We start from the raw sequence: 25898 nt of genomic DNA, 5'->3' as shown, positions 1-25898 counted from the left end.
CTGTACCCTGAACTATGAAGATAAGCACGCCATATGCCTTCTTCACTATCTTAACTACCCATGTTGGCACTTTTTGAGAACTGTTGGCTTGAACCCCAAGTGTATCTATTCATTAATATTTCTTAGCATCCTACCAATATGTCTGTACCCATGCCAAGATTAATCACCTTGCACTCTTCAGGTTAAATTTCATCTTCCAAAGCACACTCCAGCCTTTCAACTAATCTACCCTGCTGTAACAATAACTTTTATGTCATCCTACTTGTAATATGTATGGTAAACAACAGCAGTCTCAATACTAATTGTTGAGGTACGGTACATTATTGGAATCAGTAAAATATCCTTGCATTACCACGCAGTGCCTGCTATCACTGAACCACCTCGCCTTTGATCCATATGCCGTTACCCTCTAGGTCTATGTGTTACGTCGTGTGAGTCAGCCTCCTGTGTGGGACATTGTCGAATTCCATACAGAAAATACATACTTATCTTGCCTTTGTCAGTCTGCTTAGTTACTTCATCAAAAAACATCAAGTAAAATTGGTGAGGCAGGATTTCCATGACACAAAGCCACGCTGACTATGTCTTATCAGCCTCTGTTGATTAGATTTGGATTAGAAAATTGTAAAATTTTCTGCAATAATTTCCCTATCATTGACTCAAGTCTCACCACCCAAAAATTACTTGTATTATCCCTGCTGCTCTTCTTAAATTAAGGAAAGAATCCCAGAGATAAAGTCTAAAGCGTTTCCATTAATGAAGAGAAATCTTTAGAATCAGTCATTTCACTTCCTGAGGTTTTGTTTTGGATTTTAAGTGTTAGGTAAAGATACCACAAGATAAATCAGGTAAACAACAAAATGCAGAAAGTTTGAAATGAAAGCTGTAAGTCTAGAATCACTTTATAATGGGTTTGAAATAGATTAATTGAGAGATGATGAGAGGATTTTATGGACAGAAGATGATGCTGTGATAGAGAATGGTAAGGTTGTATTTTGGAATCTAACAGCATCAGTGTAGTGAATAGATGGGCTAACATTTCAGTAGAATTGTAAAACTGAATTGTGGACAGACTTAAAATGACAATACATGGAGCAGGAAGAAGGAGGTAGAATAAATACTTAGCTGAATTGCAGAAGTTAAAGGAAGCAGAAGGATTTTTTAAAATGCGGAGGTATTCATTATTGAATGAGAAGAAAACAGCAGGGAGTAAAAGCTTTGGTTTTTATTCTGCTGGATCCTATCAACTTTGCCAGTACGTCCATTCTTAACAATGTTAATGGTTTGTAGGAATCTAAATTGTACTGTCTCAGTTATATAATTATGATATGCAAAATTGTTTTTTCCTGTTATTACCTAGAAATGTTTTTTTATATATAATTCTTTTCCCTTGCCGGTCTCTTCTAGGTTTTGACGCCTGAGGAACTTAAGGCAGCACAAGAGGCTGTAGCATTTGGATGCATAAAGTATGCTGACCTTTCTCACAACAGGACCAATGACTATGTCTTTTCCTTCGACAAGATGTTGGATGATCGGGGCAACACTGCAGCCTATTTGCTATATGCTTTCACCAGAATCAGGTGTGAATACACTGGGGGAAAAGTTACTACGTTTAGCAATTAGTAATGGTTGCAAGCATTATAGTGTTGTTCCTTACTTTGTTTAAATGTCTATTGTGTATAAGCAATTCAGCGAAATAACAGTTTGTGTTTTTGTATAGTTTTGTGCCACATCAGTAGTCCTTGTTAACAAAATGTTTTAAGTTGCCTGCACTACTAAAATTTGGGGCAAGCCAAGTAAGAGAAAACTTTCTTACCATAACTTTAGAATTATGAGCAAATGAGAATCAATTTCCATAAATACCCTCAAATATAAAATGCTTTCTGGCAACACACACAAAATGCTGGTGGAACACAGCAGGCCAGGCAGCATCTAGAAGGAGAAGCACTGTCGACGTTTCAGGCCGAGACCCTTCATCAGGACACATTCAGACGTGTCCTGACGAAGGGTCTCAGCCCGAAACGTCGACAGTGCTTCTCCTTATAGATGCTGCCTGGCCTGCTGTGTTCCACCAGCAGTTTGTGTGTGTTGTTTGTATTTCCAGCATCTGCAGATTTCCTCGTGTTTGCTCTTTAAATGCTTTCTGGCTCCATTAGAACATAGTACAGTACAGTTCTGGACAGACATTTCAGCCCACAATGACACTTTGTGTATCATTCACATCCCCCATTCACGTGTCTAGTATGGAGCACATTATATTGTATGGGCCCTTAGAGGATGTTAATAAAGTTAAAGGAAAGCTGTGGTCTTCCTTAAAATAAAGTTGAACCTAGGAACAGGTGTTGTAGTGCTGAAATTGTCTGAATGGAGGACATTGTGTCCAAGAGAGGAGAAAGGATAAAAAAAAAATGTGATAGCAGAAGAGAGGTATGAAGAGGAAGGAGAGTAAAAGGTGAAGTGGAAATGGTAGGCCAAAATGTAGACACAATTGAATAGGGCAAAGCCTGGCTGTTTAGTTAGATAAGTTAGTAAAACAAAAACGGCTGCAAAATTTGTCTTGAGTGAGTTTGAAAAGTTAATTTGCAAGCTAAATTTCAGAAAATGTTTATGGTCAATTGATAGGTGTCACAATGATTCCATTCATGTGCTTTTAACGCAGTTAGAAATTGGCAGAATGGCAGATTGCAAAGAGTGAGAATAAAGGGGTTCTTTGGCTGCCGGTGACTAGACATGTTCCACTGGGGTCAGTTATGGGGCTACCTCTTTCCATGTTATATCAGTGACCTGGATGATCGTTTTGTGGCCAAGTTTACAGACGATAGAAAGATAGGTGGCGGGGCAGGCAGTGTCGAGGAAGCAGGGAGTCTGCAGAATGACTTGGACAGATTGGGAGAATGGGCAAAGAAGTGGCAAATAGAATATAGTGTAATAAGGTGTATTATCATGCACTTTGATAGGAATAACGATGTGACTTTTCTAAATGGAGAGCAAATTCAGAAATCAGAAGTGCAAAGGGACTTAGGAGTGCTAGTGCAGGATTTGCTAAAGGTTAACTTGCAGGTTGAGTTGGTAGTAAAAAAGACAAATACAATGTTAGCATTCATTTTGAGGAAATTATAATAGAAAAGGAAAGGTGTAATGCTTAAGGCATTGGTTAGACCACACTTGAAGTGTTGTGAGCATTTTTGGGCCCCTTATCTAAGAAAGGATATGCTGATATTGGAGACGGTCTGGAGGAATTTCGTGAGAATTATCCCAGGAATGAAAGGGTTAACATATGAGGAGCATTTGATGAATTTGAGCCTATACTTGTTGGAATTTAGAAGAATGAGAGAGGATCTCATTGTAGCCTATTGAATAGTTAAAGGCTGAGATAGAGTGGACATTGACATTAAGAGGATGTTTCCATTGGTCAGGGAGTCTAGGACCAGAGGGCATAGCCTTAGAATACAAGAACATCCCTTTAGAACAGAGCTGAGGAAGAATTTCATCAGCAGGAGGGTGGTGAGTCTATTGAATTCATTGCCAAAGTAATGTGAAGGTCAAATCATTGGGTATATTTAAAGTGGAGGCTGATTGATTCTTGGTTAATAAGCACATCATAACGTTTTGGGATGAAGGCTGGAGGATGGGCTTGAGAGGAATAATAACTCAGACGTGATCAAATGGGGTAGCAGACTCGAGGCCAAATGGCATAATTCTACTTGTGTCTTCCAGTCTTAAAAAGGGGGAATACGAGGCTCTTGAAGCTCATAGGACTACTTCACGCACTGAGAATTCTATAATTAATTAAATTTATGTACAATGTGAGGATATTATTCAGAAGTATGTACTTCAATTCATGTACGACAGAAACTTAAGCAATAAAATACAATTTTCTGAAAACTAAATTGTCATAAAAACGTAAAATGTAACTTAAACAGCTTCCAGTTCTATTGGTACCAGGTTATCTTTTCAATCTCCTTAATGTATGATAACGTCATCTACCTTTAATTCTGTTTTCTTAGCAGTCATCTTTTAAAATCTCTTTGTTTGAATGTAAACAGAAATTAGATAGAATAAATAAATAAATTTGATTTGGCATTCATCCAAATATATCCTCAGCTCATCTGTTTACTCTGAACCTGAATTACTGTCTGACTGCAGTAATGCATCTTGCCACTAGAGATCCCCATTGTACTGTGGAAGTTACTTTCCATTAAAGGAGACAATTGAATTCACTGCTTATATATTGCCACTTTGCTAAAGTTGCCAAAAAAATGATCCTTTGAATATTGCCTGATTCAGCTATTTACCTTTATCATAGAGAAGTTAACTCTTCCTCCCTGGTTTCACGTAATTCATGCACCACCACAATTTTCCTTAATCCCTTACGTCACTGTTTTTACAGGATAGTTAAAATTACTACAGTACAGGAGGTGTTCTGTAGCCACCAAATTTACGCCAGTTCCTTGTACAGCGCTTCCACCTTCATCAATCTTAATTCTTAGCTCACCAAAAAATATTCATTAGGCTGTCAAACACTATTTCCCTCCAACAAATCAGTGCTGGTCTCTGTCATCCCAAACGTTTGTAAATCTATTATTTATTTTCCCTGATCATTGTCTTTAAAATTCCAGCTGAGCTGTTGCCTGGTATGTCTCTGTATTTCTTTCCAGTTAGTGCTTTATATTTGTTATTGTCCAATTTACCGATAGTTTTACTAATACTCCAATTAACCTAAATTTAAAAGCTTCTTAGATACTATGTTTGTTTTATCAGTCCCATTAGAGATAATTCCACTGTCACAACTATACATCAGCAAAAAGTAGAAATTTGGCTTTTAGGAATCGCATTGTTAATGTGGAAAATCAAAGGCAGACATTGTCTTTATTCCCATTTGATTTTAGGGCCTTTTCAAAATCAGGTGGTTGAACTGGTGATTATTGGTGTACAGGCAGTAGATAGTGATAGTGGAAGTTGAACTGTCAGATTAACTGAAGGAATTGATTAGGTTACTGTTTGATTCAGTATGGAAGAGCAGTAGGAAAACCATTATTTACAGAATGGCATTAATTGGAAAACAGAAAATTGACCAATAGTCGTGAATTTCAAATCTTTTGTTAGAATGTGTCTGTCCAAAGTAGAAACCCAGATCTTAATTCAGCCCAGATTTATCAGGTATGATGAAGAATTGGTTTGGAATGAGGGGAGATTTCATTGAAATCTATCAAATATTGAAAGGCCCAGATAGAGTGTACATAGAAGTTCATGTTCTTGATTAATAAGGGTGTCAAAGGTTATGGAGAGAAGGCAGGAGAATGGAGTTGAGGTGGATCATACATTGGCTATGATGGAAGGAAGGGTGGTTGGGTCCAATGGCCTAATTCTGCTCCAATGCCTGATGGTCTTAGGAAGTGTCAGTTTGTTGGGGGGGTACAAATGCAAAGACAGGACATTGACTTTCTCAGAATATAGTGAATTATGAAGATAAGAAAAGTGCAGTTCCATCTCAATTGCAAATGTGACATCTCATTTTAGGTCCATAACTCGACTTGCAAACATTGATGATGCAACTCTGCAAAAAGCAGCTGAAGAAACAATGATCCTGCTGACTCATGAGAAAGAGTGGAAGTTAGGAAAATGTATTCTGCGATTTCCAGAAATCCTTCATAAAATCCTGGATGACTTGTATCTGCATACACTTTGTGACTACCTCTTTGAATTGGCCACAATCTTCACAGAGTTCTATGACAACTGTTATTGTGTAGAGAAAGACAGGCAAACAGGTGAGTAAAACAACATTCCTCAGATCTTCGTTGTCATAATATCCTGTTTACTTTCAGCTGTTAATAGTAATTAATACCAGAGAAAGGTCTTTACTATTGTTAAACAGGCACTTGTGTATCACTGGTCATATACTCAAGATCATTGAGAGGACACTCTGGTGATACTCTTATGTAGATAAATGTGCAAAGAATGAACCCACATTTCTGCAGAAATGATGGATGTGGGTTTGATTGCAGCATTTAAAAGAAGTTTAGATAGATACATGGATGGCAGGAGTATGGAGAGCTATGGTCCAGGGTGGGGGTCAATGGAAATAGGCAAATTAAAAATTCATCACGGACTAGATGGGCCTGTTTCTGTGTTGTAGTGCTCTGTGACCCTATAACGTTGTCTGTATTAGCAGAGAGGGCTGAAATGTTGGCTGCTGTGCCAAACAACGCTTTGCTCTTCACATAGGTAGGTCAGTGTAGAATTCTATGCATCAGCTGACCAGGTAGATGCGATCTTTGTATTCTTAGCATTTTAGAGGAAGTATTAAACAGGCAATATAGACAATAGACAATAGGTGCAGAAGTAGACCATTCGGCCCTTCGAGCCTGCACCGCCATTCTGAGATCATGGCTGATCATCTACTATCAATACCCGGTTCCTGCCTTGTCCCCATATCCCTTGATTCCCCTATCCATAAGATACCTGTCTAGCTCCTTCTTGAAAGCATCCAGGGAATTGGCTTCCACTGCCTTCCGAGGCAGTGCATTCCAGATCCCCACAACTTTCTGGGAGAAGAAGTTTTTCTTTAACTCTGTCCTAAATGACCTACCCCTTATTCTCAAACCATGCCCTCTGGTACTGGACTCTCCCAGCATCTGGAACATATTTCCTGCCTCTATCTTGTCCAATCCCTTAATAATCTTATATGTTGCAATCAGATCCCCTCTCAATCTCCTTAATTCCAGCGTGTACAAGCCCAGTCTCTTAACCTCTTTGCGTAAGACAGTCCTGACATCCCAGGAATTAACCTTGTGAATCTACGCTGCACTTCCTCTATAGCCAAGATGTCCTTCCTTAACCCTGGAGACCAAAACTGTACACAATACTCCAGGTGTGGTCTCACCAGGGCCCTGTACAAATGCAAGAGGATTTCCTTGCTCTTGTACTCAATTCCCTTTGTAATAAAGGCCAACATTCCATTAGCCTTCTTCACTGCCTGCTGCACTTGCTCATTCACCTTCAGTGACTGATGAACAAGGACTCCTAGATCTCTTTGTATTTCTCCCTTACCTAACTCTACACCGTTCAGATAATAATCTGCCTTCCTGTTCTTACTCCCAAAGTGGATAACCTCACACTTATTCACATTAAATGTCATTTGCCAAGTATCTGCCCACTCACCCAGCCTATCCAAGTCACCCTGAATTCTCCTAACATCCTCATCACATGTCACACTGCCACCCAGCTTAGTATCATCAGCAAACTTGCTGATGTTATTCTCAGTGCCTTCATCTAAATCGTTTATGTAAATGGTAACCAGCTGTGGTCCCAATACCGAGCCCTGTGGCAGCCCACTAGTCACCACCTGCCATTCCGAGAAACACCCATTCACTGCTACCCTTTGCTTTCTATCTGCCAACCAGTTTTCTATCCATGTCAATATCTTCCCCCCAATGCCATGAGCTCTGATTTTACCCACCAATCTCCTCTGTGGGACCTTATCAGATGCCTTCTGAAAATCGAGGTAAACTACATCCACTGGATCTCCCTTGTCTAACTTCCTGGTTACATCCTCGAAAAACTCCAATAGATTAGTAAAGCATGATTTGCCCTTGGTAAATCAATGCTGGCTCGGCCCAATCCTATCACTGCTATCTAGATATGCCACTATTTCATCTTTAATAATGGACTCTAGTATCTTCCCCACTACTGATGTTAGGCTGACAGGATGATAGTTCTCTGTTTTCTCCCTCCCTCCTTTCTTAAAAAGTGGGATAACATTAGCCATTCTCCAATCCTCAGGAACCGGAGGAATCTAAGGAACATTGGAAAATGATTACCAATGCATCTGCAATTTCCAGGGCCACCTCCTTTAGTACCCTAGGATGCAGACCATCTGGACCTGGGGATTTGTCAGCCTTCAGTCCCATCAGTCTACTCATCACCGTTTCCTTCCTAATGTCAATCTGTTTCATTTCCTTTGTTACCCTATGTCCTTGGCCCATCCATATATCTGGGAGATTGCTTGTGTCTTCCCTAGTGAAGACAGATCTAAAGTACTTACTAAATTCTTCTGCCATTTCTCTGTTTCCCATAACAATTTCACCCAATTCATTCTTCAAGGGCCCAACATTGTTCTTAACTATCTTCTTTCTCTTCACATACCTAAAAAAGCTTTTGCTTTCCTCCTTTATATTCCTGGCTAGCTTGCGTTCGTACCTCATTTTTTCTCCCCGTATTGCCTTTTTAGTTAAGTTCTGTTGTTCCTTAAAAACTTCCCAATCATCTGTCCTCCCACTCACCTTAGCTCTGTCATACTTCCTTTTTTTTTTAATGCTATGCAATCTCTGACTTCCTTTGTCGACCACTGTGGTCCCTTTTGCACCTTGTGCAAAATCCCAGGAATTGCACAATCCCAGTCCCAGGATTACCTGCGATTGCTGTTCCACTGTCTTTTCTGCTAGGATATCCGTCCATTTAACTTTGGCCAGCTCCTCCCTCATAGCTCCATAGTCTCCTTTGTTCAACTGCAACACTGACACCTCCGATCTGCCGTTAACCTTCTCAAATTGCAGATAAAAACTTATCATATTGTGGTCATTACCTCCTAATGGCTCCTTTACTTCAAGATCGCTTATCAAATCCTGTTCATTACACAACACTAAATCCAGAATAGCCTTGTCCCTGGTCGGCTCTCGTACAAGCTGTTCCAAGAATGCATCCCGTAGGCACTCTACAAACTCCCTATCCTGGGGTCCAGCACCAACCTGATTCTCCCAATTCACCTGCATGTTGAAATCCCCCATAACTACTGCGACATTACCTTTGCCACATGCCAATGTTAACTCCCTATTCAACTTGCACCCAATATCCATGCTACTGTTTGGTGGCCTGTAGACAATACCCATTAGGGTCTTTTTGCCCTTACTGTTCCTCAGTTCTATCCACACAGACTCTGCTTCTCCAGATCCTATGTCCCCCCTTGCAAAGGACTGAATCTCATTCCTCACCAACAGGGCCACCCCACCCCCTCTGCCCACATTTCTGTCCCTACGATAGCACGTATACCCTTGTACATTCATTTCCCAGGTCTGATCTCCATGCAGCCATGTCTCCGTTATCCCAACAACATCATAGTTACCCATTTGCACCTGAGCTTCAAGCTCATCTGCCTTATTTCTGACACTTCATGCATTCAGATATAGAATTTTTAGCCCATTTCTCCTCTCTCTGTTTAAATCACTGCCTATTGTGCTTAACCCAGCTCCCCGAACTCCCATCAGGCTGTACGCCCCTTGAATTTTGTTGTCCTTCCTAAATTTTCTTATTCTTTCTGCACATTTAACTCCATGTTAAACTCCAATATTAGTTGTCTCTTACTTCTTGCACTACATACTAGATTGTCTGCTCAAGTGTGTGCACAAGTTGAAAACATAGCTGTACAGACACTCAGCTATGAAGGAAATCAGGAGCTTAAATGTATGAAGAACTACAAGTATAAACATCGGTCATTCCAAATATTTTGCATATCTCTGTGGTGGACTATAATGAGCATTCTTTTGTTTGAAATGTTAAAGGTCAATGCATGATTTAGTGAAACAGCATCTGTTTGTATGGCCAAGTCATTTACAAGTAAGGCTTATTATAAATTTAATTGAATTTGGAACTAGTGATTCAGATGACTCAACGGAACATGGTAGTAGATGCGGTAAACATATTTAGTCTTAAGTAGTCCAGATCCAGTGGGCTTTAGTCTCAGGATAAGTGACCATTTTCTTGGGTATATATTGGGTATATTTAAAGTGGGGGTTGATAGGTTTTTGATTAGTCGGAGTGCTAAAGGTTACAGGGAGAAGGCAGGAGAATGGGATTGAGAGGGGTAATAAATCAGCCGTGGTGGAACAATAAAGCAGACTCAGTGGGCCAAATGGACTGATTCTGGTCTGCTCCTATAGTCTTATGATTGAAATTTCTCCTCTGGGAACAGTGAATCTTTGGTATTCTCTATCTCACAGGGTCTGGATGCTGAATCAAGTACATTCAAAGCCTAAGTATTTTTTTGCTATAAAGGCTATGAGAATTAGGGCAGAATCAGGTGTGATTTTATTGAATAGCAAGTTGATTTTGGGATCTGGATGGCCATCTATAGTAAAAGCCCAATGTCTTCTTGTAATCAGACAGAATTCTACTTCCTAATCTGATTAATCTAAAAAGCAATAGAATTTAAATTAGTTCATTAGTACTTTTGACTTTGGAAGTGAAGTCACATTGCTGAGACAGAGTGGAGAAGTTGTTATACTGCAGCTGAAGTCTTTTTTGTAGACTGAATGCCTTAAATTCAGAAAAAGTGACATGGTGGCTGTAGGGTAGTTGCATCAGACTCAGTTGAACCAGTCTGTTTAAAGGCAGCCAGAGTTATATTTATACTCATCAGCTCCTGCCACTGGACTCTTCAAGAATACTCACAGGGCACCTTCGTCTTCCTCTGATTTGATGCTAGGAGACCTGTTCCTCAGTAAAATTCTTCCACTGAAGGGAGAAGAGTTTCAGCTTAGCTTGAGTTTTTGAACGTCAAAGATGTGCAAGAACACTTTTGACCCTATAGGTAGGATTCAGTAGCTGTCAGAACTGGCCACTTACCTAAAGCTTGAAACATGCATTCTCTTCTTCTGGAGGCTAAGGACAGTCCCATTCCAACATAATGGTCCATGGCGCACTTTACTGCTACAATGAATCCATCCTCAGGTTGGAAGAGCGTCACCTCATGTTCCATCTGGATGGCTTCCAACCTGATATTAACATCAATTTCTCTAACATACTGTAATTTCTTCCCCTCTTATCCCTTCTCTTTTCCTCACCTGTCACCTCCCTCTATTTCTTTCTGCGATGGTCCAGTCTCCTGATTCCTCCTTTGGCTGTTTCTTTTCCACCTATCATCGCCCAGCTTCTTGCTTCATCCCCTCCTCCCCCACCCATATACCTTCCCCCTTACCTTGGTTTTCTCCAATCACTATCTAACTTGTATTCCTTGCCTTCCTCCTTCCTTTCCAGTCTTGATGAAAGGTCTCAGCTCACAATGTCAGCTCTCCATTCCTCTCCATAGATGCTGCCTGACCTCTGCATAATCTCGTGTTTATGACAGTTGATGGTGTGTCTAGTGGAGCCTGTCCACTTACTTCTGGCAGAATAATTTGCAGCAATTATTGTTTCTTTCACCTAAATTGCATCGTTTGTCTCCCTTATTGTCAAACTCGCACTTCAGATTGCATTCAAAATTCATGTCTCCCTTTAACTTTCAGGTGAAGTTATCAAAGTGAACATGTGGCGGATGCTGTTGTGTGAAGCCACTGCTGCTGTCATGGCAAAGGGCTTTGCTATCCTCGGACTCAAGCCTGTTCAGAGAATGTAAATCTCCCTTTTCAGCAGATATGGAGCAGCAAAAGTTGCTGCATAACATCAAATAAAATCCAATATGAAGTCTATGGATTTGTTTATTACTAAATATCTCAACAATTTGGCTCTGTAATTGTCGTACTTAATATTGCAGAGTATTTTACAAGTTAAATGCTGCAGATAATGAAGTATTAAAATGAGAATTTTATGCAAATACTGTGAAACTGCAGTTTTCTTTATTTACACACAATTCTGCTCCCACTCCCAACTCTCCTCCTCAGGCAAGCAGGTTTTCCCATTCATGTTGCTTGACGGAAATTCAAAAATTACATGCATATGATTTTTGTTGCAATTCTTCTCTCAACTCTTTACATTTAGTAACTGATTACTAAGCTTGCTTAAAAATATTAAAAATTAGTACAAGCCTAGTTCACACTCCACTGATTCAAATCATATGCCAGGATTTGAGAACCTGAGTTTTAGAAGAAAGGTTGAATAGATTAGGACTTTATTTGAGGGAGGGTGGGAGCATGAGGGGAGACTTGATACAGATATATAATATGATCGGGGGCATAGGGAGGGGAAATGCAACTTAGGGTGAATGAGACTCAAACTAAAAGATCATGGGTAAGGGTGAAAGGCAAAATGTTTAAGGGAACCTGAGGGGGAAAACTTCTTCACTCGGGAGGGTGGTGAGAGTGTGGAACAAGCTGCGAGCAGAAGTGGTTGGTTGGTTGTGGGTTCTATTTCAGCACTGAAGAGAAATTTGGACAGGCACGGAGGAGTATGAAAGGTTATGGTCTGGGTGCATGCCAATGGGCCTAATAGTTCGGCATGGACTGGATGGGCCAAAGGGCCTGTTTCTGTGCTGTAGTGCTCAACTATATTGGTGAAATGGAAGCTGCCAAACCAAAAATCTGCCAGCGCTATTCAAGATAAACAGCACCATCAGCAGTAGGAGAACAAACTGGTAAATGACTTACCGCCACAATTGGTTACTGTATTGGTAACCTTTGACCCAAGTACTTCTAGCATCCATGATGTTTGGTTCATGTGACGAGTTGAAGGGCCATTAGTCCCTTATTGGCCTGGTATACTTAACTGGAATTCACTTTCTGTAATTCAATTTCTTTCCCTATTATCTATTGCATTGTACCGCTGCTGCAAAGACAAATATCATGACATATTCTGGTACACGGCTTGATGAAATTGAAAGCTAATAAAGAAGGAAATAAAACTCCCTGGTTCAAGTTAAGATTTATATTATATATGCAATCCTACATTAAACAATTGTCATTACATTTTCAATAAATGGGATAGTGAATTATTGGACATTCTGAATGAGTTTAAGATGCAGTAAATATTTACATAAATGAAGTACAAAATGTATAGATATACATAAATAGCATTTTGATTCTTAATTTTGGCTGCAAGTAATAAAATCGACATAAATCACTTTTAAATATAAATAGCTGCATTTTTGCTAATCCAGTATCTGCACAGACAGGTTTTATACCAAGGCTCAACATCCATGAACTTACTGTAATATCTTGTACATCTACAGCATGTAAAACACTTTAGTCAAAGTAATACTGGAATTATTTGCACAAATAATTGATTCAAACTGTTTTTACATGCAATCCTGCTTTGCATAATAAATTTCTATGTACTTTTCCATCTTCTTACCAACCATCATTGGCCTGAAGTATTATCATTAATTTGGCACATTTTGACACAATCTGACAGCACCACTAGTCAGTTAATACTGTCTCAATTTAAATCAGTAAATGCTGGCAGAGTACTGAACCAAGCAAGCAACATGGGCTACAGGCAAAGTATTTCCATTTAACAAGCTTCCTCTTGGTTACTTTGCCTGAATTATATCTTAGGTGAAATTACTGACCAGTTTATGACATCAGCCTGATAAAATGGAAGTTATATCTTACCACTGAGGACAAAAACTATTATATATGTAAAATGGTTGCATGGTTCAATAAATCAGAATAGATACAAGATTTAAAATATAAATGTGCTACCATCCTATCAAGTCATAATTTAATTCTGAAGAATAAAATCATTAAGTTCTTTAGAAAACACCAAATGTTTTGCAAAACTGGATTACTCAGTTCACATTTCAACCTCACTTGTTCCTCTTCACATCTCCATCTTATTTGGGTACAGTACTGTGTTCTCATTACAAAAGCATCATTTTCATATTTAAAATGTAATCTGAATAGGCAAACAGACTGGTCATTTTTGAGAGTTGGTTTAACAGGTCATTCATGATATCGGATAAAAAATACACGTACCCTGATGGGAGCATACATGCTATTGCTAAATTGATTTAGGTTCTATGGCCATATTACTGGCATTTGCACATTGTGTGATAACAATTAACTACTGAATGAAACAAAATTAAGATATGCACCATCATTATTCATCTAACTCAAAAGTTAATGCAGTTAGAACAAATGACTTAAGTCTGTGACATCTGGTTCAATGAAATATTTGTGTCATTGTTTAATTACTGATGGTTTTGTTTTTGAAAATCGTTTCAAATATAAATTTGTAAAATTCTTTATCTTTTCTTTCCAAGCTGACATTGCAAAAATTAAATGAAGCCACCAGAGACAGCCTCCTCCCTAAACCCACTGAGGAAGTAGAGACCTCAAAGTTCTAAACATTTTTTGTTTGATACGAAGGACAACTGTTCTCAGATTCCCACAAAATAATCTTGGGCATCTGTTGTAACTTTTCCCTTTCCCACTGATAAAACCAGATTAAACATACTTAAATAAATCCAGGCTGACATCACTCGACAACTGGTCAGCTTTACGTCTGTTGAAATCGGCTGTTTGCAATGAGGATATTAGGTCAATTTTCGGCTAACTCCATAAACTTCACTGTTGTGATTTAGAATTTCCCTTTGAGTGCCAAAGCAAATAGAAGAAATGCTTCCAAATGAGGTAGGGGAGGGAATGCATAACTTAGAAGAATTTGGGACAAAATTTCATGATTAATGTTTCAAACTCTTAACAGATGTTCAACCATTTACCCCCACCCAAACCACCAGTTTCCCCAAGCACCCCACCAAAGCAGTAGCTGTGTTAAACTGGCTGGGGCCCCTTTCCTTTGTATAGCCACTCTTCCAATCATTGTACCGTGTTCTGCTAGATTTTCTGGTATGCACTTTTAAGCACATCCGTCGCTTTGGTTTAAACTTTGCACAACTAAGCCATTAAAGTAAGTTTCATAAACAAAAAAAAAATGAGGGTGGCAGTTAACATTTCAGTTCTGATGCATGTTGTTGATCTGAAAGATTAATTATATCTTCTTCCACGGCTGCTGCTCGACCTGATGAGTATCACCAGCATTTTCTGATTTGATTTCAGATTTCCAGCATCTGCTTTTTACTTAGATTGCAGTTTCATATATTTGTTTCTCGTAGTTCAGTATCAGATGCAGTGAAGGAATCTCTAATCTTGAGGAGTTCAGCAGCACAGCGATAGCCATATACTTTGTTGTACCATTCTGGATTTCGACCTCTACAAAAAAAACAATGATAGAATTAACCTATGTTTTCTGATAGAGAATCTTTAATATCACATAATTTATCAAGCTTTTATGGCACATTGACAGCCTGTTGAAAGAATTGTGTTACAAGTAAGCAAACATCCATATTTCAATTACATGGGAGAGGTTTTACTGAGCTAATTGTCTTCCTATTCCAACAAACTTCCATTTTTACTTAAAAGCTACAAGATCTGTTGGTTACAAGAGATTAAATCTACCACAATAGATGTGGCAGCAAATTTTCCTCAGTCACAAGACATGGCTCTTAAAATGCCATTTCAGGGGCAAGACACTGTAATCCTAATTTACATGGCATACAGTACAATTTAACAGCAGTCTGATATGGTTTGATTAGATCCAATTAAAATTACAGTTTCCTTAGTGGTACTAAATCTGAGTAAGAACTCCAACACTAAAATTATATGATATATACATTCATATCATATTTATACATTAAATGACAGGGCCTTTAGGAGCACTGATTTATAAAGGGATCTTGAGGTGCAAGTCCGTGACTCCATGGAAGTTATGGATAGGATGGTAAGGAAGGTATGGAGCACATTGGCCTCATCAGGATGTTAAGTATTAAAATCGGGACATCATTAGGCCACATCTAGGGTATTGTGTATATTATAGGAATGACCTGGAGACTTTGGTGCAAAGTTGGTTTGTAGCTTTGATTATAGAGTATTATCTACAAGGCGAGGTCGGACAAACAAATTGCGTTCTCTGGAACACTGAAGGCCAAGGGGAAACTTGATAGAAGTATATAAAATTATGATATCAGATACTTGGTGGCATCCGTCGGTCTCGAGAGACCATGGATCTGCGCCTGGAGTTTCCAGGGCGCAGGCCTGGGCAGGGTTGTATGGGAGACGGGCAGTTGCCCAAGCTGCAGGCCTTCCCCTCTCCACGCCACCGATGTTGTCCAAGGGAAGGGCACTAGGACCCATGCAGCTTGGCACCGGTGATGTCGCAGAGCAATGTGTTGTTAAGTGCCTTGCTCAAGGACACAAACACGCTGCCTCAGCTGAGGCTTGAACCAGTGACCTTCAGGTTACTAGTCTGATACCTTGCCCACTAGGCCACGCTCAGATACTGGAGGGCATAGATTTAACATGGGAGGGAAAATTTAAAGCAGATTTATGAGGCAAGTTTTTTTTAATAAATATACAGGGTGCCTAGAACATAATGAGAGAGAAATGGTAGAAGTGAATACAACAGCAACCTCTAAGAATCAGTTAGACATATGAACAGGCAGGGTATGGAGAGTAGAGTATAGACCATGTGCAGGCTGAAGGGATTAGTTTGAACATAGGCATCAGTCATGGGCAAAGGGCCTATTCCTGTGTTGTACTGCCCTATCCATCTTAAATATTGCTCTCATCTTGCAACTTGATGTATATCAAATATCAAATGATCACTGGACATCTCTAAAAACTTTTGCATGCCGTTTCAAATTCCTGTCATAAATCCAAATACGATCAATTCTAGTATAACTTGACTAAAAGCCTGATCAATGACAAAAGCTCCAACAGATTGACAGATGGCTACATCCAAATTCTTTCCCATCTGGAACAATCTTTTTCACTTACCTTGTGTCTATTCTACGGATGTGAACGAGTTTGGATTTTGTGGGTCCAACTGGCTCAATGTGATATTGGAACGTGATTACATTTGCTTGGACTCCGTGTAAAATAACTTCTTTGGTATCCACAGATGTGGCAGCTAACATACACAATCCTGTTTGAAAATCTACCTGCCAGGTTCTGAAAGAAAATGAAAGCAGAGTTAAACACTAGTAATTTAGGACTAGGGAACTTCGTATGTATATAATTATGTATGTTTTTATTTTGAAACACAAAGAAACCAACACATTATTGAATGCACATTTTTAAACTCATGAATTTTCACATCAGTTATTTGCTTCACTAAATTTATATGTAGTTTTTAAAAAAAGCAGTGGGAGAGAATGAAGAAGAATAATCAGTAGGCACTCTACAATACTTTAATTCTGAATCACATAAAAAACAACATCAGCTAATCAGCTAAGCAACATCAGTTAATCTTTTCTTAGTCTATCACTTCTATACAATTAATATGCGGTGCTTTGTTCCTTTATGATCTTTTGTGACAGAATTTCTAAGCCAAAACGTATAGCAATATTTGAAGTTTGCCACTCAAGAATCAAATATTTAAAGCATTCCCTAGAAGGGTCTCACCCCATGCTGGATCAATACCAAACATGACAATGTTTTGCATACCATTGTTAGTAAAACCTCAGACTGGCAACAAGGAGGCATAAATAAGTGAAATAGATCAGCTGGTAGAGTGGTATTTTGACCACAGCTTCACACTCAGCATTGGCAAAAATGAGGAACTGATTGTGGACTTCAGAAAGGGGTGGTCAGGAAATACACCAATCCTCATTGAGGTGGCAGTGGTAAAAAGGGTGAGCAGTTTAAGTTCCTGGGTGTCAACATCTCAGAGAATTCTTGGGCACAGCAAATTGATGCAATCACAATAAAGACATGCCAGTAGCTATACTTTATTAGGAGTTTGAGATTTTGCGGGTCAACAAAGACACTACCAAATTTCTACAGATGTGTGATGGAGAGCATTCTGATTGGTTGCATCACCACTAGGTACGAAGGCTCCAATGCACAGAATCGAAAGAGGCTGCTAAGAGTTGCAGCCTCACCAGCTCTGCTACAGGCACAATGCTTCCAGTCAAGATGGCACCCGAGAACATTGCTCCTTCGATCAACAACTTTTGGATAGATGATGAAACCATATATTTCGCTACTTTAATGTCTTTTACATTTGTTTCTCATCTTGAATGAGATTCTGGAACTGTAGGAGCCTGCAATTTGCAGTTTGGAGATTATTTGGGTGTTTCAGCGCTCTGCAGTCTCAGCGGGGATCCTGGGAGGCCAAGGCAGCATGCGGGAACCTTGTGGCAAGAAGGCTGCAACCCAATGTTCGATTCCGTTTTGCCGATTAAAGCTTTTATCATTCGCCAATTAAAGCAATGAGGGAGATTGAAACGGCAACTGCCTGCCTTGTTATTGTTGGTTAGATTGCTCCTGCTACAGAGAGGGAGAATATTGCCCAGGCTCCTGTGTTTTGGATGTGGACTTGGACTGTGGACTTCTTTTCCAGTCTTATGGTTTAATGAATTCTGTGTTTTTTGCCCTATCTTTCTTGTTTTTTTTTTGTGTGTGCTGGGGAGGGGTATTTATGGGTTAATGATCGTGCTGCCTTCCTTTTCTTTCTTGGTTTCATGCCTAACTGAAGAAGAAGAATGAACTAATGAACGTTTGAATCCTCCCCACCAGAGGACATCTTCAAGAGTCAGTGCCTCAAGGCAGCACTATCCATTGTTACGGAGCCTCACCATCTGGCGCATGCCCTCATTAGTATCATTGAAGTGGTACAGGAGCTTGAAGACCCATACTCATTTCAGAAATAACTTCTTCACCTCCATCATCACAGATCTGATCGGCCATGAATCCACAAACCCTACCATGTTATTCCTCTTTACAATATTTATTTTTGTAACTTACTTTAATTTTTATTGGAATAAACAATATTCCATTGGCAGATCACAAATCTGATGAATTGTCATGGTGCAACAAACCTTCAGTATTTACGCACAGTTGCAAGACGTTTGAGAACCCTTTGCAATTACTTGGTTTTCTGCATTAATTACTCATAAAATGTGGTTTGATCTTCATCCAAGTCACAATAATAGACAAACCTGCCTAAATAATTGTACTTTTTATGTCTTTATTGAACATATTGTTTAATCATTCACAATCCAGGCTGGAAAAACTTCCATTCAAAAACTGATTGAACTCCTTTAGCAGCAATAACCACCACCAAAAGTTTCCTGTAGCTGCTAATCAAATTTGCACAATGAAGGAGGAATTTTAGACCATTCATCCATACAAAAGTGTTCCAGTTCATCAATATTTCTGGGACACCTTGCATAAAACAGCCCTCTTCAGGTCATGCCCACAGCATCTCGGCTGGGCTAAGGTATGGACTCTGACTTGGCTATACCAAAACATCAATTTTCTTCTTTTCAAAAACATTCTGTATTTGATTTACTCTCATCTTTCAGATTGTTGCCTTGTTGCATCATCCAACTAAAATTAAGCTTCAGGTGACAGACTGATACCCAGAGATGTTCTTCTGTAAGATGTCTTGAAACAATTTTGAATTAATTGTTCCCTCGATAATTGCAAGCTGTCCAGGTCCTGAGGCATCAAAGCAGCCCCAAACTTTTCTGCAAAAAGTTCAACTTTTCTCTCATCTGTCCACAGAACATTGTTTCAGGAGTGTTATGGAACATCCAGGTGTTTTTTTTTTTTGCAAACTTGAGATGTGCAGCTATGTTTTTTTGGAAAGCAGTGGTTTCCTCCATGGTGTCCTTCCACGAACACCAGTCCTGTTCAATGTTTTTCTTATAGTGGACACATGAACAGAGACTTTGGCAAGCTTTATAGATTTCTGCAGGTCTTCTGCTGTCAATTTTGGGTTCTTTTCCACCTCCTTCAGCATTGTACATTATGCTCTTGGTGAGATCTTTGCAGGACGACCACTCCTAAGGAAGAGTGGCAACAGTACTGAATTCCCTCCATTTGTAGACAATTTCTTTTGCTGTGGACTGATGAATAGTCGGGGTCTTTAGAAATGCTTTTGTAGCTTTTTCCAGCTTCAGGCATCTCTACAGTTCTTCTAAGGTCCTCTAGAAGTTTCTTTTGATCAACGCATGGTGCACATAAACAGATATTCCTTGAGAAGAGCAAGCTCTGTCAGTAATCTGACTTTGTGTGTTTTTTTAAAATAAATATATATTGGGCAGAGCTCTATCCACTTCTCCAATCTTATCTCATTGATTGGAGCACCTGACTCCAAATAGCTTTTGTAGAAGTTATAACCCCCAGAAGTTCACATACTTTTTTGTACCTAATCTGTGATTGTTTAAATTGTGTACTCAGTATGAATGAGAAGTACCATTGTTTGTGTGTTATTAGCTTAGGCAGATTGTGTGTGTCTATTATTGTGACTTTGACATTAATGAGTAATTAATGCAGAAAACAGGAAATTGTAAAGGGTTCACAAACATTTTCTTGCAACTGTACCTACAGTAATTAACAACTAATCAATCAAATAGATTTTACAATCCCACTGCCTGGAGTTAAGCCAGGTATAGTGCTAACGGGAGTTCAAAATTCCAAACAGTGAATTTCCTATGAGGAAATTGCTGAAGTATGCCAACATGTTTCAAAACGTTGCTTACCTCAAAACTACATGATCTCTGTCTGGGTGTGGGAAGGTACTACTGATGGTGTAATGATATATTTCAGTCTCATCATCCAGCGTCTTAATGACCTTTGACTGGAGGAGGTCTTTCTCCCAAAGATGATGCGACCTTAGCAAGAGTTTCAGGATCTCCTCTGGTGGCTTTTCCACCTCAGTAGACACTTTCCACAAGCGCAAAGGATGATTATCATCTACCTGAAAACAGAAGTACATCTCTGAATTGGATGTCTATCAATATCACAGAGAATTATTAAAGCACAAATGGTTATATGCCTCTTTGTTTATGCTTGTGGGACAAGTTTTTATTTCAGTTTTCAATCCTCTCACCACATCTGAGGTGTATCCATGACAAGATTTTGGATTTTTTTAAAAAATCAGCATTTGATATCACAAGAAAATTCAAAAAAGTATACATATTTGCAAAAACTCTGAATAAATATGATTATTCATGGTCTCTTCTCATCTCTTAACCTTTCAGCTCCCCCATACCTTTTCTGATATCCAGTCTTTCTAACATTTAATACTGTCATAAATGGATTGTTTTCTAACCTCTATCATTATCAACAATTTTATCTCTATCTCTGCCTTGTCTTAAAGCATACTGTTTGCAACCTTGGACTTCAGTTTGGCTGTGCTCTCAACTCTAATTTGAGTCCAGTCAAAGACTACCTCATCTCCAGTTCTAAAAAGATGAATTAAGCCCTTGTCATATTTGGTCTTAAAATTATGAAAGTATTTCATATTCACCCTGCTATTATCCATACTGTAAGACTTAACTTGTCAAAACTCTGCTGCCTCTAACCCGGCATTGTCACTCTGTCATCTCTATCTGACGATCTGCTGTATGTTATGTCTTTTCCTTCAACACCTCAAACTTTGCCAACTGATATCTGAATTTCTTCATGGTTATGCTATACTCTATCATTGCCCTTCCACTTTGGCATTGTTAATGTTTCCACTACAGCTGAAGTTTGGCCACTGATTTGTCAGCCACACATTTTAGCACTCCCCACAAAGATACACTACTGCTTCTAAACACCCTTCTAAAACACACCATTTTGCTTAAACATTTGGTCATCTCACCAGATCAGCCTTTTTTGTGCTGATGTTGATTTTCAAAAATGCAGCTTTCTAGTGCATACGTAAAAGAATAATTGCTATTGCTTACCTTCTTACATGCGATTTCTACTTGTTCCAAGCTGCAGCTACTGGTCCAACCTTTAAATTTCTCCTTTGCCTCCTTCAGCAGGTTCTGCAAGGAGATCTGTAGTGCAGTCTTGATGCGAAAGTACCATTCAGAATCATTTAGAACATCAGTACAATCCATTTGGAATTGGTGACTGATGGTTGAGTTTTGCCTTGCCCATTGCTCAGGAACCTGAAAGAAAGAAAATTGGCTTCAGCATTACCTCATTTTCTAAAAGGCAAATTACTAGAAAGGAGTTTAAGGGGAGGAGAAAAAGGTCAGTGAGGTAGAAAAGAAACAATTTAATCAAGTAATCCTAAAGTTTCCTTGCAAGATGTGCATTGAGAAGTTTCTGTTCAGAAGCTCCAAATCTGGTTCACCTACTGCCTCATAGGGATCCAGGGGGAAAAAAAACTTACAATAACATACAGGCCTTAACAGATATTACTGCAGGTTAATTAACTATTGTACACCCATTCAAAATAAGAAAAAAAAAGTTAATGAGCTCTTGCTCCTGTAATTAGATAGGAAGCTTGAAAGAGCATTGCCCTGTAAAAAACAATGTTTTTATTGGATATTGGCTAAAGCTTTACCAAGTAACAAGCCAAATATTTTCTTGCAAGAATCAGTTCCATTATTTTGAAACTAAATATCAAAATCATGTTTTATCAAATAAAATTATTCAAGTGTAAGCACTGAAAATGAATTTTGTAATAAGCATTAATAAGCAAAATGGTTGCAAATATTACCAGAAAGAGGTTTGCACACTCTGCAATCATGTGTGCCAATCCTTGTGTGGCTGCAAGATTTTCACTTAGATCTCTCTGGTCAGGTTTCCCCAGGCTATATTTCCTCTGGCTTACCCTAGAAAGATGAGAAAATAGAATTAAATGTCTAAATTCCTATCCGGTTAGCTGGCATTATTCACTGAGCAGAAGGCGAACGTAACATTTATTCCTGTGAAACTATCTGGCAGCATTCCTCTACTCTAATACAGAGCCGTAACTATCAGGAGACGATAAGCAGCTAGTCTGCAGCCAGGGTTTCCGACGGCTTTGAAGTTTTAGAGCCAAGCTAGATAAATGAAAGAGTAGCTTTATCTGCAATTATAAGTTCAAAGCTGTTCCTCTCCACGGGAGATAACCTAACATTCCCCCTCATGGGTGACTGCATTTAGTATACTTTAGAGACTGGGACTGAACCAGTCCTGTTGTGTCAGAACATGAACTATGAGTCCACTATACTATCCAGCTGGTTTCTTTAATTACAAATCAGCTGGATAATGAACACACCAGTGGGTATAAAATGACTTAATTGGGAGATAAGGCACTGCAAGACTACAACCAATGCTGTCCCAAAGAAATCCTCCAATATCATTGGAAAAGCAAATGAGCCAAAGTCAGTGCTTTACATAAACCAGTATTCGTATTACTGAGCCCCTAACTAGTCAGTTCTAATGGGAGGCCACATCGTTCCCATGTCCAAGACCAGTCACCCGATTCAGGTTGTAGCAGGCATACAGAAGAAATGATTCAAAGTTGAATATTCACACTAAATAATGGGGACCACTTTTCTTTCCCCAACTGATTAAATTCAACCTAGAATGGTAGCTCTATTCGTTTTTCTCTACACATATTGTCTGACCTGCTGAGTGTTTCCAGAATTTTCTATTTCAGACAGAAGGGGATTCTTACCTATCCTGCGGTTGAAGGACTGTGTACAGTATGTATGTGGGTGGATAGCAAGGGGAAAAAGGCTTGCTTTACTGATTTTTGTTCTGTTACACTGTTGGTACTTGTGCTCTGCTGAACATGGGGGACATGCTACGTTTGCACTTGCGAGCTGCCCAACAGCAAGCACATCGTTAGTTTGTGTTGGTTGCCAACGCAAACAATGCATTTTACTGTATGTTTTGATGTGTAATAAATGATTCTGAATCTAATTGTTCAGGGCTGAGGAGAAGCATTGAAGATGACAGAGAACCTAAATTCCTTTCAAAGGGAACACATGAAAGCTCAACAAACAATGTATTCTTCTGCCTCCAACACTACACCCACCCATTCTGACGAGGACGTTTTACTCTACATGGCACAGAAACTGTGAATTCTATATAAGCCCCACTAATCAGGTCATGGTGCACAGAACTGGAGGAATAGCTATTAGTAATTGCTTGTACTGGCTGGTTACTTGATTTTCTTTATTGTTTGTTTATTTGTTATTTTATAGCATTGAGTACGAGAGTTGCAAACTCATTTTCGCTGTACTGGTGTATGACAAATAGTACTATGCAATAACAATAAAGATATTTCTTTCTTTCTTTCAAGCCCTTGATCCCCAGAAACTTTAAGATTAGAGGAATTAGCAAAGTCTTGGAAATAGCATAATACAGGTTAAACTGAATGCTGATCTTTAATTATAGATTTCTTAATTCTAGCGTCACACACACACACACACACACACAATATGAAAAGTGGCTAAACGGCAAGACAATGTTGCACCTTTAGAAGCTGTGTAAGCAACCATCTAACATCTAGCAGGCGACTTTGTCTATTTTCTCCTCCTCATTTGTTTGCACAATACATTTGCCACTGACACCCACCACAGTTCATCAAGACCTCCAAAAATCATGGGAATTAATCCTCAGTAATCTAATTGGCCACTGAGAGCTACATATTGAAGGGTTTCGAGTGGACACGTGCAGTTTGCTACCCTGCAGCTCGGCTTCACGCATTTCCCCACGTACCCAGGCGAAGAAGCTTCCACGTGACCACATCTTTCACATATCACATGTTCTCTCGGGTTCAATTAGCCAGTTCAGGTGAACCCCAAAACCCACCTCGAGGTAGTGCTTTCCCTTCTCAGGGTGTTGAGGTGAAAGAGGGATGGAGCCAGGCAAACAGCAAGGTTGGTAGGAGTCATTTGGTTCTCACTGACACAGGCTACAACGTCACAGAAAAAGAAGAGGAGAGTCTGCAGAGCTTCACGGTTTTCATCTGGGAGCAGCAGGATGGCTGACTGAACAGCCGGTAATTGCTTGTCTGTTGGCAGATCTGTTGGAAAAAAAGAGAAGCAAGTCAAGGTAGGGCTGATGTGCACAAACAATAAATCAACATTTCATGCAGTCAGGAAAATCATATTACAAAGTCATGCGTAAATAACAATAATAGGATTTATAGAACCTATTGTACAGAACAGGGAGAGTTTCCACCATCATCTATATCCTGCTTCCAGAAAAATGGATAAGGAATTGAAGTGAAGGCTCTAAGTAACATTAAAGTGGATGCATTCACACTCTACTCTTCTGAGCACAAGTCATTTGATTTTGTCTTAGAATAAAAACTGTATATTTTCCTTCCACCTCTATTCTTGACAGAACAGCCCACGGAAAAGGATGATCTTGTAAGTTAAAACAAAACCTATAAAGTATACTGCAAGAGGTTTAGCTTCAATATGGAAATTTGTTAGTGTTTTAGGAAGGGATAGTGTACAACTAGCTTCTTAAACGCAGCAGGAGGAACTCAGCAGGCCAGGCAGCATCTATGGAGGGGAGTGGACAGTTGATCTTTCAGGACTGGAAAGGAAAGGGACAGAAGCCAGAACAAGGTGAGGGGAGGGGAAGGAGTGCAAGCTGGCTGTCTTAATGAGCTTATTTAATGAGTCTGCTCTAAAAGAAGGCATAGGAATAGCATTGCACCTTCCATCAAAATGACTAGTTCAGAGCTAAATAGCATTGAAAGAGTTTAGTTTTATTTGTCACAGGTACTTCAAGACACAGTGTAATGCATCTTTTGTGTCAGATCAAAATCAGTGAAGATTGTGTAGCGGCAGTGTGCAAATGTCACCATATTTCTGCTCCCTAACATAGCATGCCCACAAATTACTAACCCTAACCATCTGGCTTTGGAATGTGGAGGAAACTGAAGGAAACCCAACGTGGTCTCAGTGAGAACATACAAACTCCTTACCGACAGGAACTGAAGCTCAATCAGCCATCACTGGTGCTGGAAAGCAATTGTGCTAACCACTTTAGTACCGTGCCATCTTGGGAGCCAAAGCATTGATGGCATGGAGAAAAGATATTTCATTGTAGATGGACAGACCAGTTGTGATAGAAGAACAAGCTCAAGGAGCTGAACGTTCCTATATCAGTTTTTAACATTACTCATACGAGAACTCAAAATGTTGTAGAAGTGAAGATCAAGAATATCTGTCTTTCCATCCTCAATGTCACAAGAGCCAGTTAGCCATCACTGAAACATTTAAGACTATTGAATGGTTCCTAATTACAATAACATGGACTCTTACCTCACAATCTTCCTTTTTATGACCTTAAATCTTATTATCTACCTGCACCGCACTCTATTTCTGTTACACTTTATTGTTTTACTTTGTACTACCTCAGTGCACTGTGTAATGAATTGCTTGTACGCCTGAC

At 39.3% G+C, this 25898-nt stretch overlaps 2 protein-coding genes across 5 annotated transcripts in view; one reads left to right on the top strand and one right to left on the bottom strand.

Annotated features, from left to right (window-relative positions):
• rars1 (arginyl-tRNA synthetase 1) overlaps nucleotides 1-11587 on the top strand; it is a 58741-nt gene extending 47154 nt beyond the window's left edge. For both annotated transcript variants that reach the window (XM_073067278.1, XM_073067279.1), the window contains exons 13-15: nucleotides 1408-1580; nucleotides 5521-5768; nucleotides 11280-11587. In XM_073067278.1, the coding sequence (XP_072923379.1) occupies nucleotides 1408-1580; nucleotides 5521-5768; nucleotides 11280-11389 (531 nt within the window). In that variant the 3' untranslated portion in view covers nucleotides 11390-11587. The remainder of the gene's footprint in view (nucleotides 1-1407; nucleotides 1581-5520; nucleotides 5769-11279) is intronic.
• Nucleotides 11588-12618: 1031 nt separating this feature from the next.
• Nucleotides 12619-25898, bottom strand: part of LOC140739201 (rho GTPase-activating protein 7) — a 192600-nt gene continuing 179320 nt past the window's right edge. For all 3 annotated transcript variants that reach the window (XM_073067275.1, XM_073067276.1, XM_073067277.1), the window contains 6 exons: nucleotides 24300-24513; nucleotides 22213-22327; nucleotides 21446-21655; nucleotides 20255-20472; nucleotides 16542-16715; nucleotides 12619-14918 (listed from right to left, as the gene is read on the bottom strand). In XM_073067275.1, coding sequence (XP_072923376.1) covers nucleotides 14801-14918; nucleotides 16542-16715; nucleotides 20255-20472; nucleotides 21446-21655; nucleotides 22213-22327; nucleotides 24300-24513 — 1049 coding nt within the window. In that variant the 3' untranslated portion in view covers nucleotides 12619-14800. The remainder of the gene's footprint in view (nucleotides 14919-16541; nucleotides 16716-20254; nucleotides 20473-21445; nucleotides 21656-22212; nucleotides 22328-24299; nucleotides 24514-25898) is intronic.

Source organism: Hemitrygon akajei, chromosome 15 (genome assembly GCF_048418815.1).
Source record: "Hemitrygon akajei chromosome 15, sHemAka1.3, whole genome shotgun sequence".
NCBI lineage: Eukaryota > Metazoa > Chordata > Chondrichthyes > Myliobatiformes > Dasyatidae > Hemitrygon > Hemitrygon akajei.
This window is presented reverse-complemented; position numbering and strand designations above follow the sequence as displayed.